General features: G+C 47.1%; 7 protein-coding genes across 7 annotated transcripts; 3 read left to right on the top strand and 4 right to left on the bottom strand.

Moving 5' to 3' along the window:
- Positions 1–135: 135 nt before the first annotated feature.
- Positions 136–1,583, bottom strand: LOZ57_001577 (uncharacterized protein; the record flags this gene model as incomplete). Its single annotated transcript, XM_049250664.1, has 5 exons — positions 136–203; positions 280–1,041; positions 1,092–1,292; positions 1,351–1,424; positions 1,474–1,583. 5 exons carry the CDS (start codon positions 1,581–1,583, stop codon positions 136–138), a joined length of 1,215 nt encoding a protein of 404 aa, XP_049110248.1.
- A 367-nt stretch (positions 1,584–1,950) lies between these two features.
- On the top strand, positions 1,951–4,059 carry LOZ57_001578 (uncharacterized protein; the record flags this gene model as incomplete). The annotated part of the gene is made up of 2 exons (XM_049250665.1): positions 1,951–2,204; positions 2,271–4,059. 2 exons carry the CDS (start codon positions 1,951–1,953, stop codon positions 4,057–4,059), a joined length of 2,043 nt encoding a protein of 680 aa, XP_049110249.1.
- A 264-nt stretch (positions 4,060–4,323) lies between these two features.
- Positions 4,324–6,291, bottom strand: RTC5 (Restriction of telomere capping protein 5; the record flags this gene model as incomplete). The annotated part of the gene is made up of 1 exon (XM_049250666.1): positions 4,324–6,291. One exon carries the CDS (start codon positions 6,289–6,291, stop codon positions 4,324–4,326), a length of 1,968 nt encoding a protein of 655 aa, XP_049110250.1.
- A 699-nt stretch (positions 6,292–6,990) lies between these two features.
- On the bottom strand, positions 6,991–8,637 carry NMT1 (glycylpeptide N-tetradecanoyltransferase; the record flags this gene model as incomplete). Its single annotated transcript, XM_049250667.1, has 3 exons — positions 6,991–7,188; positions 7,244–8,027; positions 8,078–8,637. The coding sequence occupies 3 exons, from the start codon at positions 8,635–8,637 to the stop codon at positions 6,991–6,993; spliced, it is 1,542 nt and encodes a 513-aa protein (XP_049110251.1).
- Positions 8,638–9,401: 764 nt separating this feature from the next.
- On the bottom strand, positions 9,402–13,843 carry SAC1 (Phosphoinositide phosphatase sac1; the record flags this gene model as incomplete). Its single annotated transcript, XM_049250668.1, has 5 exons — positions 9,402–10,766; positions 10,856–10,987; positions 11,652–11,783; positions 11,856–13,591; positions 13,639–13,843. 5 exons carry the CDS (start codon positions 13,841–13,843, stop codon positions 9,402–9,404), a joined length of 3,570 nt encoding a protein of 1,189 aa, XP_049110252.1.
- A 478-nt stretch (positions 13,844–14,321) lies between these two features.
- Positions 14,322–15,257, top strand: YPT52 (GTP-binding protein of the rab/ypt; the record flags this gene model as incomplete). The annotated part of the gene is made up of 5 exons (XM_049250669.1): positions 14,322–14,391; positions 14,459–14,478; positions 14,541–14,567; positions 14,659–14,850; positions 14,913–15,257. The coding sequence occupies 5 exons, from the start codon at positions 14,322–14,324 to the stop codon at positions 15,255–15,257; spliced, it is 654 nt and encodes a 217-aa protein (XP_049110253.1).
- An 857-nt stretch (positions 15,258–16,114) lies between these two features.
- MIC60 (MICOS complex subunit mic60) lies at positions 16,115–18,273 on the top strand (the record flags this gene model as incomplete). The annotated part of the gene is made up of 3 exons (XM_049250670.1): positions 16,115–16,216; positions 16,280–18,175; positions 18,229–18,273. 3 exons carry the CDS (start codon positions 16,115–16,117, stop codon positions 18,271–18,273), a joined length of 2,043 nt encoding a protein of 680 aa, XP_049110254.1.
- Between the last annotated feature and the right edge of the window lie 328 nt (positions 18,274–18,601).

Consider the following 18,601-nt stretch of genomic DNA (forward strand, 5'->3'; position numbering starts at 1 on the left):
AATTCTTCATGTGTTTAATTAAGATATATTATGCCAAAAGCTGAGATCTTTTACCTAAATTGCAATTATGTACCACTGATGACACAGGCCCAAAATTACAACAGAGGTGTATTCAAGACACTTCAAGAGTGTCATTCATACCGTTTCAAAAAGGTCCATTACAGCCACGGCTGCTGGGCCCATATTTCCAATTTCGTTGTGTCCTACTCAAAAGAATTGTTATGATATATTCAGTTAATACTATACGAACCGGACGCGAAAATATCAAATAGAACATACCTCCATATTTCACTTTTTCCCATTTGACCCTCTTAGTTCCAGAGCCAACTCTCCTCTCCCAAATCTTAACTTCCGTTATATTGTCACTGGACTGTAAATCTTGCAACATGATACCTAATTGTCTAGCTTTATCCCTTCCTATAGCAGCCTCCCACGCCTGCTTACCTTCGCGCCAGGGGATATCGGGGTCATTGTGAGCATGTAAGATTGAAATTTTTATATTCTTATTATTCTGCTTCGCATCAGAATCTGATCTAGGTGATACGCCCGTTAATCTAGCTAGGCGCGCCGCCGTATCCCACGAATCGACAATGTGATTTAGGACATAACGCTTGAACTGAGGATACCCCAGTAATGGTGAGAGAAGTGGGGGAAGAACTCCCATAAAGCAATAAGATTCTAGGAGTTGGCCAATGTTGGAGAATGGGGCGATGAGCAGAATCCCAGCTAGAGTCTCAGTAGAGGGTGCACCGTCAAAAGTAAGCCGCTCGGCCACTCCCGCGGCAACAGCTGTGCCTAGACTCTGTCCAGTAACGGCAATCCTTGATAGAGGTATCGACAGGGGTGGGGAGTTTAGATAGCGGACCACGGATAAGGCATCAGTAATCAACCCTTCCTCAGTGGGAGTGCCTGTGGATATTCCAAACCCCCTATAGTCAAAGGCGATAACATGCACGGGGTTGGAGGGAGTGGATGCCGCTACAAAATTACGATAGACTCCAGGACGATAGCCAGAGCCCAGATTTGCCGCGTTTCCATGCACTGTAAACTCGTTAGGCGGGAGGTTTCTGAAAGCTTCAAGGGATTCATACGATTAACAATGACCCTTGCATTGGGATCATTCGCAAGGAGCTTAAAGGAAGCAGTACGGGTAAAGTCTTCGGCTACACCGCCAGTCCCACCGACAAGCAGCTCACTCTCGTGCTCTTTGTATAGATGGAGCGGTAAGACATGCCATGCATACAAAGTGGCATTGTCAGGCGTTACAACGTTGAACGGCTGTACCTGAGATTCTGTTTATCTGGTCAGGACAATGAAGGTACCAATAAAGATATAAGAGACTAAGAATACTCAGAAATCCGAAACTCTCAACATCGTTGACGTCGTAGAATTTTGATGGATTAATTCCATTAGAATAAAGTACGCTATACGTGGTCAGTAGTCACAAAGCCAAATGGAATAAGCACTACCAACGCTCGCTGAACATCAGGATATGTCAATGAAAACACGGCTAGTACATAGACCAGGCCGCAGAATGCAAGGAACCAGTAGGCCTTCTTGAATATTGGGGCCAATTCTACCATAGCAACGAGCTCTAAATAACACAAGTGAGTAAGAGCAAATACAAAGAAATCTGCCGATGGGTAGATGAATAGGCACCTATGGATTTTGACCTTTTGTGCTGGGCTGCGCGTGGAAACTTGAACGTCTTTTTGATGACCGTGTGCCTAATCAGGAGATGCGTCCACTGGTCCAGCCGCGGTTCGGGAGGAATAACAATATTCCTCTATCGATAAGGTGGTAGGTAACGCGGCGTAATATTACATTGATAGAAATGCCGGTCTAACCAGGTTTGGCAAGGCGGCTGCCGAGCTTCTTGTCTTCGACATCAAAAACTTCGGCGATCGCGATCACAGCTTATGATGGCTCAGGCTCGAGCTACGCGTCAATATGGTCGAGAAGCGGAGATTTTCCGCACGAGCTTCGACGGCGGTCAAGAAGCGCAAGTCCGAGGCTGCTCCCCAGACACGAAACAATGCGACACCCGCAAAATCCAAAGCAGCGACACCTGCCCGAGCTCCGAGCACGTCAGAGCCATTGGAAACTCTTCCGGTGAAGATAAATGATGCGTTTCTATTACCAACTTTAGATAAGCCACAGCCAGCGGGTCTGTCCTTGAACGACTATCAGTCCTTTGCAGAAAGGTGAGCTTCCTCGTATAACCGTTACCTTTTGTTTCCATGCCCTGATCAGGTATGTTCCCTCCCTAGTGCCGTCGTTGCTGCTGCCCTACATCGATCGCAGGCGAGATGGCTTCACAATTGCCTTTTCGAGAAATACTGGACGAAGCCTTCAAGAAAAAAGGGCCAGCCGCCTCCCCCGAACCCACCGAAGGAATCAATGACGAAGTTGGGCCCGTGTACGATCATAATTGAACCTCATCGCTTCGATGTCATGCTCTATACTGTGCGCAATCCGCAATCACACCCCCAGGTGCATCGTCCTGCCCCGTTGCCTCAAAAACCTTTGATTCATGTCCAATATACCGCGCCGAATGGCACCAGCAACTTCCACCAATATCAACCTCGCCAACCGATAATTCCTCAAGCCCGGCCATCTCTTCCAAACTCACTGCATCCCTCAACTACCCCTCTGAACACACCCGCTACTCCGTCTCAGCATCCCCTGCCACCACTGCAGGCGAATTGTGGACAAGGACAGCAAACGACTCCGTCGGCAACACCATCCGGCCCCCCAACACAACCTTCTTCACGGCCGCCCACCTCGCATGGTGAACCGTCAACTTCCACACCACTACGACCCCCAGATACCTCTGCACAAGCTCCCAAAAGCAATCCAGATCCGGTTATACAGATGCTAGCTACGAGGGCGGCTATTGACCCAGAATTAAAAGCTCTAATGCGCGTGGTAGCATCTAGCGAGGCGAGTCAAGAGCAATTGCGTGCCTTTCAGGCTCACATCGATGAACTCAATGCAATAATTGCAGGCAAGAATCGCCAGGGACAGCTTCATAGCCAGCGAGAAAACCACACTTATACCTCACAGGCCAATGCGGCATTCACCCCACAACATTCAATAAAGCAACCTACTCCCCACCATACAGCAGAACCTTCCCCAAAACCATTTACCTTTCACTCCCAACCTCAACGTTCTGCTCCTTCACAGCCTCAACTGCCGCCCCAACCCATTTCCACTCCGCCGATTCGATCCAAATTCCAGCCCCCAATCCCACCTAACTCTTACGTCCACCAACCCAGACCATACCTTCAGCCCACAAAATCAGATGTGAAAGCAGTTGTCTTTGAGTTTGTTACCCCTCCTGGACCTGGATTAAGCGCCCCCGGCGATAGATATCTCCTGCCTGAGAATATGATTATTGATTATATACCACCGGGCACGCAAGTGATTGCATCTTTTCTTGTCATCAAAAAAGCAAACGCTTCTGGATTGCCACTGGATTCTATACCGCCGACTACCGCGAAGACAAAAACAAAAAAGCCCAAGACTGCTCCTGCCTCTACTGCTTCTAATATAACATCTCGTCCCTCGGCTCTCCAAGAAACTTCACTGAAAATGGAACCTACTGAAAACTCTACCGAGGACGCATCGCAGGCACATACGGACAGACATGAAAACTCACCGCACAAGGAGTATTACCAGCCCATTACAATGCGCATACTCTCAAATAACCCACGTACCCTTGAACCTCTTGCCCGAGTCGTTAAGCCTCTACCAGAAGTTCAACGATACATGAACAGCGTGATGGACCGAATGTCACGAGCCCCTATTCGCTATCTTGCTATGAAACTACCGCGTGAAAAGCTCACCAAAAGCGGCACTGAAGACGACGATGCTGTAGATACAAAAGGGCGAGCGGGGGCAGCATGTAGAGGCAGAGGTAAGAGTGAAGGCGGCGGAATGGCCAAGGATAACACGGAAGATGAGAGAATGCGGGATAGCTCCGTTTTTGACGAGAGCGAAGATGAAATACTGGACTATTACGAGCCTCCTAATGGGTTGGTACCTCTGAAACACTAGGGCTTGTTAATCAGGGAGGCTCTTACTGTACCATATTTCCAACAAATTCAATGAAATTTAGAATGACCAAAAATTTTTTGATCCATAGCTACCCGGCTAGGCCCTATTTACCCTAGTAAAAAAACCCCTCTCCAAAATCTACCTACCTAATAAGGGCTCAAATATCTGGCATAATCACAGAAAATCAGGAATAACGCCTACGTCAAGATCCAGAATCATATCCACCCACAAACCCGTGAAATTCCTCAAGTAAGCTGTTTATATCTATTGTTTTCGTGGCCTGTGGTAGTGGCCATCACCAATGATCCCGGCCATTTCCAACAGCGCTCTTCCGCTTTGCGCTTCACTATCACCCCCTCCAACCTTCAAGTGTATTGTGCGCCTTCTTTCTGCCTCTTTGGCCTCGAAATTCCACATTGCTCGCTGCATGGCTACAGCATCCTTTGAAGCTTCAGGGTCCAAATCCGCGGATATATCTGCTTGCGAAGGCACTATTCCCCACACTTCCATAGAGTGGATAGAAATGCACGTCGTGGTAGACGCTGCAGAGGTGGATAGAGAAGAGGGGGACGGATGTGAATAGCTGGGAGAGAGAAATACCCCGTCCCTGTTGACGCCTTCAGAAACAATGAACTTTGCATTCTCGAGAGCAGGATCGATGATCAAACTTCCTCCACCGGAGGGTCGAGGTTGGAGTTCATTATTTAGTGATGTACGTGAGGTAGGGGGAATCACGCAGCCTAGTGCGATGCCGGAATTTGTGGAGAATGATACCACTGGCATATTTGATTTGAGAGATTTAAAGAAGGGGTTTGCTTGGAGAACTGTGTGGGTAGGTAAAAGTTGAAAAAGGCATGGAAATACGCAGGCGTCTGAAGAGCCAGATATGCGGCGTGATGGCGTACGTGTTGACTGCTTCCAAGGTTCTGGTAGATAGGCTCCGAGCAATACAGTATCGTTATTTGACGATCTTATTTCTCCTTTAACAATTAGAAGGCTTGGGGCCTGCCAGGTGAGAACATGGTGCGAAAAAGCCGTGAGAGATTCACCATGAAAAATGGAAGAAAAAACAGGGTGAAGACGGGTGGCATTGCGAAAGAGATTTGGAATTGGTGAGGATGTGGAAAGAAAAAAGGATATGTGAGAAAGCAACGTAAGATTCATAATACTCGGTTCGAAATTGCCCGGAAGAAAGATAGGCTCCATATTGGGGGGATATAGAGGTGAAGACGAGGAAGGCTGCTCTTGGTTTTCGTCTGTGTGGGTAGGTTTCTTCTTTCTTGAAAGGTCTAAATTTTTGCTGAATAGAAAGTGTTCAAAAAGTGGTGTAAGAGGATCAAAGAGGTATGGGAGAGATTTCGTGATAATGTCGGAGAAGGTGCGATAACTGATACCGTTCTCATTAACATTATCGCCAAACGCAGCGAGAATGCTGTCTATCTGTGCCTGGAGAGTATCAATTGATTCACCATTATGATTTGTGATGAGACAGGCCGTTGTTCCTAGCGGATGGAGAGGTGCTATTACCAGCAACAGAGCAAGCAATCTGCGGAATGTGCCCACAGAAATCCGAGCCTTATATACATTCCGATTAATGCGTTGGTCATATTTGAACACTTCAGTTGCATCCAGGGATTCGAGTGCGGTTAATGCTAGGTCATCATCATCATCATCGTCGTTGTCGTCCTCATCTTCATCATTCGCAGGGGCATCAATGTCGAAGCCAGGAGTATGCTTGTGAGTATTATTCAAGTCCCCATTCACCAACCCATTGTCTTTATAATTCTGTGCATCTTCGAACGATTTCGCTCCTACACGACCTACATCTGCCAAACTCCCAAACAGCAATTTAACTCGGTCTCCTTTCCCCCTTCTCAACACCCGACCATATCTTTCAGTTAGTAAGACGACAACTTTCAAAATGGCATCATAGGTAAGTACACTGGGCGCCATCGTATTTTGAAAAGGAAATGCCCCCAAGTAAGATACCATGCGAAAAATAACAGGGCCTGCATCCAGTATAGTATCTGTATCTGGGCTCGCCTTTTCGCCCGCCCCATCAGGTATGCCTAGAAACCGTGATAGAATTTCTTCGTTCCAATAATAAAACTCATTTTCATGGAGGGCCTGAGAGTCAAAGTTGTCCTTGAAGTGGGTAAGTTCAAGAGGCGTGAAACATTTTGCGGCAAATCGATTTGCAAGGAGTTTGCTCAGCTCCCCTAGAGGAATCATCTCGGAGTTAGTGGGATATTTTGTCTCTCATGGAAACGGAAAGATAGGTATGGCAGATATGACTAGAATGCAAGAGCATACCAGGAGAAGGGCCATTGTTCACCGCTGTCTTTGAGGAACCAGTACCCATTCCGGCAAGATGGACATGTAACTAGGCACTTAGATGCCCTGAAGGCTTCAGTAGACATATATTTACGAAGTACTCGAGGTATTTATGCCACTCAGGTATACAGCAATGAGTATATTTATAAATTCACCAGCTGGCCACCCTCGGAAAACAGCGTCGATCCGTAGGTTTGGTGCACACTAAAGGTTCCGCGGTGCGTTGTGGTAGAAGTGGTCTGGGCTCGTGACATCATCAGCTGATTATGTAATCAACACTGCCTAAACTCATGCGTATGCGGAGTACATGCTCCGTAATACATACGCCGTCGATAGACTGAAGGGATGGATACAAGCATGCATTGTTCGTATTGGTATACACACAAGGAATTTGTCCATGGCTAGTTATGCAGTAGTAATCAGCCTGCTAACATGAATAGTACGGAGTAGTACAAGGTTGAAATAATGGTGCCACAATATTAGAACACAAACATGCAAGGAACATGACGGCAGGAAATTTCACGGCTGCTGTTGTAGTACATACTCCAAGACCAGGGTCATATGCCCACGCACAACGGACAAGGATCATTCAAGGTCTCAAACTAGAACCACGCCCACACCACCTCGCTTTTTCTCATCAGGGAAATTTCTCTCATTCACGCCCCCAGCAATGGTGGCTGTTCGATAGTTGAACAGGTAGTAGTGGAGTTGTCCGTCTCCTGGACCAAATTTGAGTTGCTCAAGGAAGAGTGGGTTGTCATGTAGAGTCAAAGCGTTAAATACGTCAAAATGCTCCTATTTGGCCAGCATTGTCAGTTATAGAGCCAGTGGTCCGATTTAAAAAACATACCTTCTTTGCAAGAACCAGAGCGTCATTTACAATCAACCCTAGTCTTTCTCGCAGGCCTTTTTCCCGGTCGGCAAAAGCCGCTTCTGTGGCATAGTAGTACATATATGCTGCCCGAATTGTATTATGTTTCTCACTATGAATTACCGTTGACTCTAGTGAATAGAAGGAGACAAAATCTGTGATCTTATGCGTTTCATCCTCTTCGACAACATATGCATAAACGATCTGCTCTGTTCCAGAGTTATCCTTGTGGAGGAATAAATGATCGATTTCTGCCCGACTGAACGACTGCGCCAGGTCGAATCGCTTCATATAGCGGTTGAGAAGGTCATGGACTGAGTCTATATCCTTACTTTGCATGGGTCGCAGGCCGGGCGTTCCAGTCTTGGTTGGAAGATGGTTTCTTGTAACCTGCCTCGCTTTCGTTGATCCTGCAGGAAGCGCGGAGAACCCAACTTCAAACAGCTTTAGCCAGTCTAGGGCTCGGTGATAATACCGACACGAGCTGACGGGTGTTGGCAGAATAATTCCAGCAGTGTAAATTGCCTGGAATACACCATCAACATAGCACCGACGAGTAATTTCTTTTATAAGAACCGGGGTAAGTCTCTTTGATCGCAACTTCTTGTGAATGCAAAGGAAATTTATTTCCGTGACCTTGAGCGTTTGGCCGCGCACAACAATATTGGCAGGGACACCACAGATTGTGGCTACCAGTTTGCGGGATTTAGAAGCCCTAACGCCGACGTGCCACTCTTTCTTCCATCCGGGGGCTTTAAGTGCCCTGCGGACTGCGCGTCAGCCCTGCTACAGGGAAGAATTGGACTCACTCACCAGTTTAAGAAGTCCCGAGAGTAGTTGAAACGGAACATCGCACTGCCATCCTCGACATAATGGTCTGATAGCAGTTCATAGAATTCTTTCAGCTCGCCCTCGTTGTCCAAATCAAGTGTCACCCACTCAAACCCGTCAAGTAAGGGATCCGGAGATTTTGGAACTTGTTCCACGTCGATTTTCTTAATGGCGCCATCAGCTACGGCACCCTTATCATCAAATCTGATAACCGGCTGAGTCTGCCAGAACTTATAGGATGCCATATCCTTTTGATTCTTCTGTGTCAAGGAAAGTCCAGTAAGAAGTTCCGTCGCATCCATGGTTCTCATGATTTCGGCGGCCTGCGCTTTATCCAAACCCGCCAATTCACCACGCAATGCCGGGTTCATTTCCAGTAGGGTTTGCGCCATACTGTCAGTCAGTCTAGACCCAACAGCCGCCTCTGATACAGTATTCCCCTTGGCAGGTTGTTTCCCCTCTTCCATATCACTTGCATCGGCCGGTGCAGGGGGAGGCTGCGGCACATCGGGGGACTCGTTGGTGTTCGCAGAGCCGTCCATCGCATTCAATTCGTTAACACTTCAAGCCCAAGAAGTTATGAATGGATGGTGATCTAGGTTATAGAGAACGGTGGGAGGCGAACGCGGTAAGATGTCAGAGCTTTACGACCTGATGTTCCCAGGGAGCTCGAGGTAGCACCGTAGCAATAAAAGGGAATATCGAGATTTCCTGTAGCTTCAGGGTAAGAATAAAACATCAGCTAACTATGACATGAGCTCCTAGCTATGTTGGTGGGAAGGGACAGCGGCGAACAAGCCAGATTGACTTTAACACCTATATCACTTTCCAGGCCCCACCTGAAGAGTTAACTAACTAGTTCATGTAACCCCGCGACCAAGTGCTTGCTTGGAGGATTTGGAGGACGGTTAAATGTAAATGCGGTAGCAACATTAAGTCCTCTACGACCACTATGATCTCGATTCTTTAGATATGCTACGGCACTATACAGTGTATCGTGGTGCATCCAAGGAATGTTCATGGTTCATTATAGTCCAGTATAGTTAACATGTAACTATGCAACTATAATATGTAGCTACAAAAGTCTCCTCAAGTACACACAATGATGAGAACCCAAGCTTGGCCTAATTTCGTTCAAATAGTAGAAAGTTGCATTGTACGAGTCGTTTAAGTCCAATGTCTAAATGCAAAAATCATTGCTGGGCCGTGGTTACAAGTGTATGTATGTGTACGGAGTATACAAATTCAGGGTCTGGAGTATGCAGGATTAGAAGTTAGACGGGCATCCAGCCTTGAGACGCTATTCCTAAGTGACTTTGGCCTCCAGTACTTCAATGAGACCACCGACAAGGTGCAGGCTTCCTGTCACAAGCGTCGAAATGCGGCTCCGGGTGCCTTGGTCGTGAGTACCATGGTAGCAGGGCAAATCCCGGACATATTTGACAGCTTCCTCAACCGTATTTTTCACCACAACCTTTGTATCCGGGGACAGTTTTGACCATATTTTTGCCAAATTCTCTTGTACGCTCAACTGTTGGACGGCTGCCGCGTTGGTGTTTATGCTCACGAGATCAGGGCGGTAGCCAACGCGTTCGAATGTGACATTGGTGCAGAATATAGCATGCGTAAATACACAATTTCTGGTAGCTAATATATCATGGAGCGTGTGGACAAGTGTGGAGCTGTCACGGGTTTGCTGGTTAAAAATTAATACTTGGGTTTTGTCATGGTCCCTAGTATACGGCAGTGATGAAAACCACAGACCTGTGGCTTCTATGCTTTCTGGCGTATGACCGCCGTCAATATGCCATATAACATTTTCCTCTTGTTTAATTTCACACCTTCCGCCTAGATAAGCAGTCTTCAAGCCATGTAGAATGGGTGGAGTCAGAGGTTCATGATTAGCATACGATGGCACATCTCGAATGCCCCGGGCCTTTAAAAACGACGTGCTTATGGCAACCGCCAATTCTGCATTTTTATATTGAAAGTCACCGGATAGGCCAAGTTGAAGTTTTCCGGGTAGAAATTCAGGGTGGCCGGCGGCAACTTGAGTCTTCACTCCTTTTTCGTCGCCTCTTTGGATTAAAACGTCCATGGCGGCTTCTGGTTGAGGCGCCGTATATGTAATTGACCCCGACTTTATGACTCCAGCTTTATGCCAGGCGATCTTTTCTATTGTATCCCCTAAAAGCTCAACATGATCAATTCCTAGGCTCGTGATGCCTGTAACAATAGGTTTATCCAGAATATTTGTGCTATCGTATTCCCCTCCAATACCGCACTCTATAATCGCAGCATCAACTCCCTCGTTCAAGTAGACATGCCATGCCATAAGTGTAAGGTATCGGAAGTAGATAGGTTTTGTGGAGGGATCAGCTGGGTCTATTCCATTTTGAGACGCATACTCCTCCAAGCGATCCCAGATCTGAAAGAAATATTGAGCAAACAGCTCTTCAGAAAGGGGAATATTGTTAATCTGTATCCGCTCGCGGACAAATCGAAGGTGGGGAGAGGTGTAGAGGCCAATCTTGTTGATTTTTGGCTTTGAGCGGGAGAGGTCGCTGGGGGATATATATTGGGAAAGAATAGATGAAATAAAAGCGCAAGTCGAGCCTTTTCCTTTAGTCCCAGCAATGTGAATTAAATTCAATTTATTGAAATCTGACGGCTATAATAGCGAGGGTACGCATGGTGGCATATCAGTGGAACACGTCAAGGGGAAGGTAGCCCAAAGCAGAGCTGCAGCGAAGCGCACACCTGATATCCAATTTTTTTACACCAATCTACCATTTCAGCCATTGCTTGTTTGTTCATCCGTCCGCCCGACCTTTGGATCTCTTGGACAATCGAGAAGTTCGATTGCAACGAATTCAAAGCTACGATGGCATCCTAGAAAACCAAAAAATACGGTCAGCTCATGTAGCCCTGATCTAAAACAAGAGATGTTCAACATCATCTTGAGGAGTGATAGAAGGGCATACATTGTATGTACGCCCCATTGTAGAAGTGGCGTTGGCGAGATATCGGACATAGCTACTTGCACGGAAGAGCTTTGGCTTCCACCATGCAAACATCGAAGTCGTAATAGCGGCTATGATCGTTGCACTGTGTCTACCATGTAAGTATGTGCTGTTACTTGGCCTGGCGAAGCTAATGATAGAATGAAATTGAGAACTGGCTGATTTACAGTGGAGCTGGATATAAATTTCGAGTTCTTGAGCTTCAAATCCACAAAAATACAGCTGTGCTTGGCAAGGTCACGCGCACTCACAAGCAAACAAAGGGAGGCCATAGCAACCAGTCTAGTAGTTAAATCAATGTTTATAGGCGAGAATATCTAAGATAATGGTGATGCTAAGGTATGTAAGAATGCGATCAAGGCCCCTATAGAAATACAGGTATAAAACTGAGCCCATTCCACGAAGCTGCCTTGGAAAAGCAACTGAGAAGATGTATTGATACACATAAAAATGAACCAAACGAGGTTTTACAAAGCATATCTCCAATACTATTCTATTCTTTTCTTGCCCTCCTCCATATGACCAAGCCGTACGTTACTGAAGCCACGTTGATGGCGGCTAACAGGCACAAATCGTCCAACCACTTTGTCGGAGTGCGCTCTATGTAATGCATCTAGATAACCCTCAGTTGCAGCAGCAGGTGTGTTCAGTTTAGGCCAGTTGACCTGAAAGACATCACTGGTTAGCTCCTTTCAAGCAGATCCTGAGGCACCGTGAAAAGGACGGTAAAAACTTACATAAAGCATGCCGTGGGTATAAATAAAGCGCAGGCACCAAGCACCTACTACCATCCAGATGATAAGAAACAGTCGTATAGGCCAAGCCGCCGCATCAGGAAGCCTGCGGCTGAAAGTAGCAACGAGAACCATAAACGCGCTCGCTGCCAAAATATAAGGAATAGCCTGGATAATAATCGGCCTTCGGTCAGCAAATACAAGCCGGCTGCTTGATGACGATGAAGGAAGATATGTTCCTAGAAATACGTCAAAAGCATCTTGTCTAGGTCCGTCGTAGAAGTTATTGCGAATATACCTCGTCAACGAATTGTTACCATCGAGAAGAATGCCGGCTTTCGTCCTTTGGCCAGTACGCGTAAAATCGGTCTTCAAAGCGCCTGTTCCTGAATATGATTTGGAGACCACGTCCGCATTATCTGCCCAGACATTACGGAACATGGACTCAAACCCAACATCGTCACTTGCGGATTCACCCGACTTCAACACACCAGCGTCAACCAGCTGCCGCGTCACAGTCCAGCGGCCTAACATGCTCTGGACGACATTTGTACGATCCAAACAGTCCATACAATTAGTTCGTACGACACTAGACTGCAAAAGTCTAGCATCAAGAAGGCCGGACGGCTCATCCAATGGCTCGACACCACTAAAATATTGACCTCTAACCAGCCCATCCGTTAGCTGGTTTAGCAGAAGTTCCGCTCGATGCCATTTAAGGCCTTTGGTCTCGTTGTGAAAATCGAAATACACATAGTGCAATTTATCCAGTTCTTGTGCTTGAGAGGATGACTCAACAGTGTGAAGTTTCTCTGTGGTCAGAGAATCCTCTTCCCTTGTTTCGGATGAGGATGTGACTAAGGTGCGGACCAATTGCTCATAAGCACTCTTAACTTTATCTTCTCGGCCTTTATGGTTCACTAGATTGACAAGATAATTTTCCCCGTAAATGTGAACCTGCTCCAAGAAGTGATTGCGAGCCGCTGGAATAGCCGTATCAACTCCACGGATTTGCAGCCGAGGAACATAAAATAAATTGTTTACCTCCGACCAGTACACTGGTACACTCCCACGGGTCTGGACAAATGATAGGACCTGCAGGTCTTTGGAATTGGTACCACCAGCTTTCCCGTTTTCAATGCTATTTCCGCCAGAAAACCCGGGAAATCCGCCGCTTGAGTCATTCAAGATGAGAATTTGTTCGGTTTCATTAAAATTTGATACGTGACCTCGTTCATCAATCCCACGGGAAAAATACCTGGTCCCTCCTCGGTGCCTGGAGCGCCGGGTTATCAATGCGAATGTAAAAGGCGTCGATTTGACCTGAGTGGGCGTTATCCGTAGCATGCCGTACATGACGGGCAATATATACGGATCGACATCAGAGAGTTGACCATAACGAATGCCGGTGCCGTCTGTCAGCCCCGACCGGAAATCTATCAGATCAGTCTGAATGAAACGATTCCAAAAAAACCTGTCGTCAGCACGTTTCCACAATGGCGCGGATGGATCACTCTGTGATTGACGTTGGAAGCTATTTGTAATGTCCAAAGAGTACGAGAAATATATCGGGCTATTTTGGAGGAATTGTTTGAGTAGGGAGAGGTAAGTGTCTTCATCGGGATCGTGTAGCGGTCGTTCGCGAACTGGTAGGAATTCTGAAGAAACAACATTGTAGATCATGTGCCCCCGTAGCCTTCCCATTGGACGAGCTTTGGTGATAATGATGATGTACTTGTCTGGGAAAGTTTAGTCGGGGTCTTTAGCTACGAGGAGCGAAAAGTACCTAATTTCAGATTGATGATTCCCAAAATTCCAGCAATACTAGACACTCGCTTTGCTCCCTGAACAGAGACATTGTCTAAGCGTAAGTCGCCCGACGGCCTATCAACGACTAGGGTAGGGGCGGATGTCGAAGAAGCTGATCTGAATGCATAGTGGAGAGGAGAAACAAGCAAATTGATGTCACGATAGGGGAGGCTGGGTGCCATTGCAACAGGACCCCCAAGGAAATATAAGGAGACTAGGAAGGCGTGTACAAGGACGCAGATCAGTTCAAGTCCTGCGAATGACACCTTGGTCTCCAGAGAGCGATGTGGGTGGGTAGCTATGGGGGACGAGAAGGCGTCCAGTTGGCTTGTTGATAGAGAAGTTGTGCTGGCAATACAGCTAGGGGTTTACTTTCTTAAAGCCACTACCTTTTGCTCAGCCTTTCCCTTCACCGCAAGGTAGCGCGTGCCCGTAAGCTGCTGGGGTGTGCCCACAAGCGGGTTGTGGCTGAAGCGGAAGCTGCTCCTCCTCTGGTTCGTCATCCACAACCTGCAACGGATCAAACGCCAACCCATCCCCGTTTGCTCCTCTACACCAGCCTGCCTCCAAGATAACTGTTGCTACTTCTTCCTTTTGCTATCTGCAGCACCGAAACCTGATTGTTTGTCACATCGCTGCCTTTGAGTATCGTTGCCCACGATGGCCGCTAGAGCGTCTGTTGGAAGCCGGCCCGGTGCCAGATTCGCCCAGTTCAAGCTGGTGCTGCTAGGTTTGCATTTCCGTATGCTTAACTAGCTATATAGAACTAGTTGGACTGATATTATCGTGCCTAATAGGAGAATCCGCTGTTGGAAAGGTACTGCTGATTCCCCTTTGCCGCCCGTCAAGCGAGCTCCCCTACTGACTGCTGCCTACCAGAGTTCCCTTGTCTTGCGCTTTGTGAAGGTAGGTTCTTTCAGCGATAAATTTTGTGCTCCTCGGTCTCCTAGGAAAATTAATGAAGAAATTCGGTTTGTTTGTTAACCCCACCTGATAGGATCAATTCGACGACTACCGCGAATCTACTATCGGGGCCGCATTCTTGACCCAGACTATCTCCCTCGACGAAAATACTACTGTGAAATTCGAGATATGGGATACTGCTGGCCAGGAAAGATATAAGTCCTTGGCTCCAATGTATTATCGGAATGCCAACTGTGCCGTTGTTGTCTATGACATAACTCAGGCTGTCCGTGCCCCTTTTGCAGGTCCAAACTTACTTCTTTCAAACCAACTGACCCTCCTCTTCAGTCATCTCTCGATAAAGCAAAGTCATGGGTAAAGGAGCTACAGCGACAAGCTAACGAAAACATCATCATTGCCTTAGCTGGAAACAAACTAGACCTGGTAACAGACAGTCCCGACAAGAGAGCAGTTCAGACGGTCGATGCGGAGGCGTACGCGCACGAAGCAGGCTTACTGTTTTTTGAAACATCTGCCAAAACATCAACGAACGTCAGGGAGCTATTTACTGCAATCGCTAAGAAGCTGCCGCTAGATCAAGCTGGTCCACGGAATCTTCGATCTAATCCTCGCCCAGGGGTTGACTTGCGGCCTGAAGCTGCTACCGCTCAAGCGGGAGGATGCAATTGCTGAGTGGACACTTGATCGCCATCACATTTCCCTACCACTCCATCTACTGTGTCTACCTAAATTGAAATGGTTTTTTTGATCGATGACAATTTGGTCATTCTGGCGTGTTTCTCTCGGAAGATACTGCAATCTTAGGATTGGATGACCGTATTTTGACAGTCGACACCCCCCATCCCCCATTTACCCTACCGGGACACCACGCGGTGACTACATACCGTGCGCTTGGTGTTTTTAACTATCCTCTCACTTAATACCCCCCTTAAGCAATCTATCCGGTTCGCGCAAGAACATCCAGCATTATGCGCGCTACCTTTAGACCTGTGTCTGACTGGCGTCTTTCTTCAGGCCTGTACTTTTCCTTTTTGTACTCCGGTGTTATCTTGGGGACTTACTGGTCCAATGTTCATTTTCCTATTTCTTATGAATGTAATTTCCTACCCTTTAAAGCTTCTCCAGAAGTTATCGTTGTCAGATTTGGGCATGGGGCTACTCCGTAGTAGTTTGTCGTGTGGTTACTCGGTCTTAGCATATCTATAATAATAGAGTCGAGGTAGAGAGACATACAGCCAAGGCGTGGGTAAATTAAAATTAACCCCCCCCGAAATACAGACGTAGTATCTGAATAAACCACGAAAGAGCAGTCAAGGTTCAAATTCATGGTGGTATGCTACATGTGATAAACTTGAACCACACCTTGGCTGTCGTGTTGTATTGTTGTATTGAGCTAAATTTTCGTGGGTTGAAGTTCCGTAAGCAGGAAATCATCCGCCTCAGATCACCGAATATTGTAACTCACTCCCACAGTAACTCCGACAATCCAGCATCAATTGACAAGCCTCTTGTAGGCAAAGTGCCGCGCCATGCTACGCTCTTCAATTGCACCCTCCCGCCAGCTATTTTCCCCCGTCGCTGGGCGTCAATGCCAGTTAACCTCTCGGGTAAAGCGAGGAGTGGTTGGCAAGGTACGGATTCTCCCCAAACACAAGACCTCGCTGTGTCATCTGCTGATAATTTTTTGCATGCAGAGATACTTCTCGAATCATAGAAGCTCTGTTGTTGCCCCGAGATGCATTGCCGCACCCAATATCCAAGTCAATGGACGCAACACATTTAGCACCAGTGCTATCCTTGCAAACGACCCCGACGTCCGATCTCCCCCATCGCCATCTTCAAAGTCTACTATTCCACCTGAAGGTGTACCTCGACCTCCACCTCCCTACCCTGCCCAAACGTCACCTGGCTCCTCCGTGGATGGAGCTGCAACGCTGTCTAAACCTCCGTCCGAGACAAACACTCCACCACCACCTCCTCCTCCTCCGTCCAAGACGAAGGGAGGGCTACGCCGGTTTCTTACTTATCTAATTCTTACTACTGGCCTGGCGTATGCTGGAGGAATCTGGTTATCTCTAAAATCAGACAACTTCCATGATTTCTTTACCGAGTACATTCCCTACGGAGAGGAGGCTGTTTTATATGTTGAGGAACAGGATTTCCGTCGCCGCTTCCCTAATGCCACCCGACAAATTACCACGCGCACTATTGAGCCACGGCATGAAGGCCAAAATGTAACGATTCCCGGTAAAAGTGGGCTCTCCTGGAAGGTGGCTGGGCCGGAGAAAGAATCGGTTCAAGGAAGCGATGTGACTCGGAATGGCAGGCATATGAGCGCTGTGGGATCTGAGAAAGCGAAAGAAGCGGCCAAGGCACCGGCTGCTGAACAGCTTGAGCCTAAGAACAGTCCTACATCGGCTACAAAGGAGAAACCCACACTAGCAACTGAAGCTAAGAGCGGAGATGGTAAAAAAACAGCTTTGGAACAGCCCATGACTCCAGTCATATCTACTCCAACTATGGTTGATCCTGTAGCTATAGCCGGTGCTGAAGAGCCTGCCGTTCAGGAACTCATGAGGATCGTCAATAGCCTCATCGCTGTTATAAATGCAGATGAGTCGTCTTCGCGATTTACAACTATTCTATCCAAATCGAAAGAAGACTTCCAAAAGCTCGGTGACCATATCCTTGCAATTAAGCAAGATGCCCAAAAACTTGCTCAAGAAGAGATTGATAGCGCTCGTGCGGAAATGGAAGTTAAAGCCAATGAGCTTATTCGACGAATTGACGAAGTGCGGTCTGATGATGCTGCGCAGTTCCGCGAAGAGTACGAAACGGAGCGTGAGAGACTGGCCGCTGCCTACCAGGATAAAATTAAAACCGAACTTCAAAGAGTAAATGATGTCGCTGAGCAACGATTGCGAAATGAACTTGTTGAGCAAGCTATTGAGCTAAATCGCAAATTTCTCAATGATATCAGAGTTCTTGTCGAAAATGAGCGGGAAGGGCGCCTCAGCAGACTTTCCGAGTTAACAACAGGAGTTGAGGAGCTAGAAAATCTCACGGCAGAATGGAACACCGTTGTGGACACGAATTTGAGGACACAACAACTCCAAGTTGCAGTTGATGCCGTTCGCAGTGCCCTTGAAAGCTCTGAGGTCCCAAGGCCATTCATTAACGAGCTCGTTGCTGTCAAGGAACTTGCATCGGAAGACCCCATCGTGGATGCTGCCATTTCATCTATCAATGCTGCTGCCTATCAACGAGGTATTCCGTCTTCGGCTCAGGTCGTCGATAGGTTTAGACGCTTAGCTACCGAGGTTCGCAAAGCCAGTCTCCTACCTGAAAATGCAGGCATTGCCAGTCACGCTGCCAGCTACATGATGAGCAAGGTTATGTTCCCGAAACAGGGCTCTGATGATGGAGATGACGTCGAGAGTGTCCTTACTCGAACTGAAGCGCTACTGGAAGCTGGCAGATTTGATGAGGCGGCTCGTGAGATGAACTCGTTACAAGGGTGGTCAAAGATATTGAGTAAGGATTGGTTAGCAGACGTTAGGAGGGTATTGGAAGTGAAGCAGGCCCTTGAGGTAAGAAACCATTTGCTGTATATGCCCATGTGTTGCTAACTTGTGATTTTCAGATCATTGAAACCGAAGCCCGTCTTCAATGCCTTCAAGTAGAGTAGGTCTGTATACTCTTTGTTGCTCTATATATTCTGTAACATACAATTCTTCGCATCCATTTCCTTGGCATAAAAGATCGGTTAGACCTCACATGGGCAATGAACACTCGTAGATTTCTTTCTTTTATTTTTTTTTGTTTCGAATGTACGGAGTACGGAGTATTCGCTGCTTAATCGAGTGGCGCGGTTAGTAAGTTAGTTAGTTAGTTAACTACATAAATTTGTTTGCACCGTTTGCCTAGTTTGCCTTGCCACGTCCTCACATGGCATCGGCAAAACACAATCAACTTGACTACAACACAATACCAATTCACTTTTAGGAGCTGATACC

Source organism: Ophidiomyces ophidiicola, assembly GCF_022830035.1.
Source record: "Ophidiomyces ophidiicola strain CBS 122913 chromosome Unknown scaffold_4, whole genome shotgun sequence".
NCBI lineage: Eukaryota > Fungi > Ascomycota > Eurotiomycetes > Onygenales > Onygenaceae > Ophidiomyces > Ophidiomyces ophidiicola.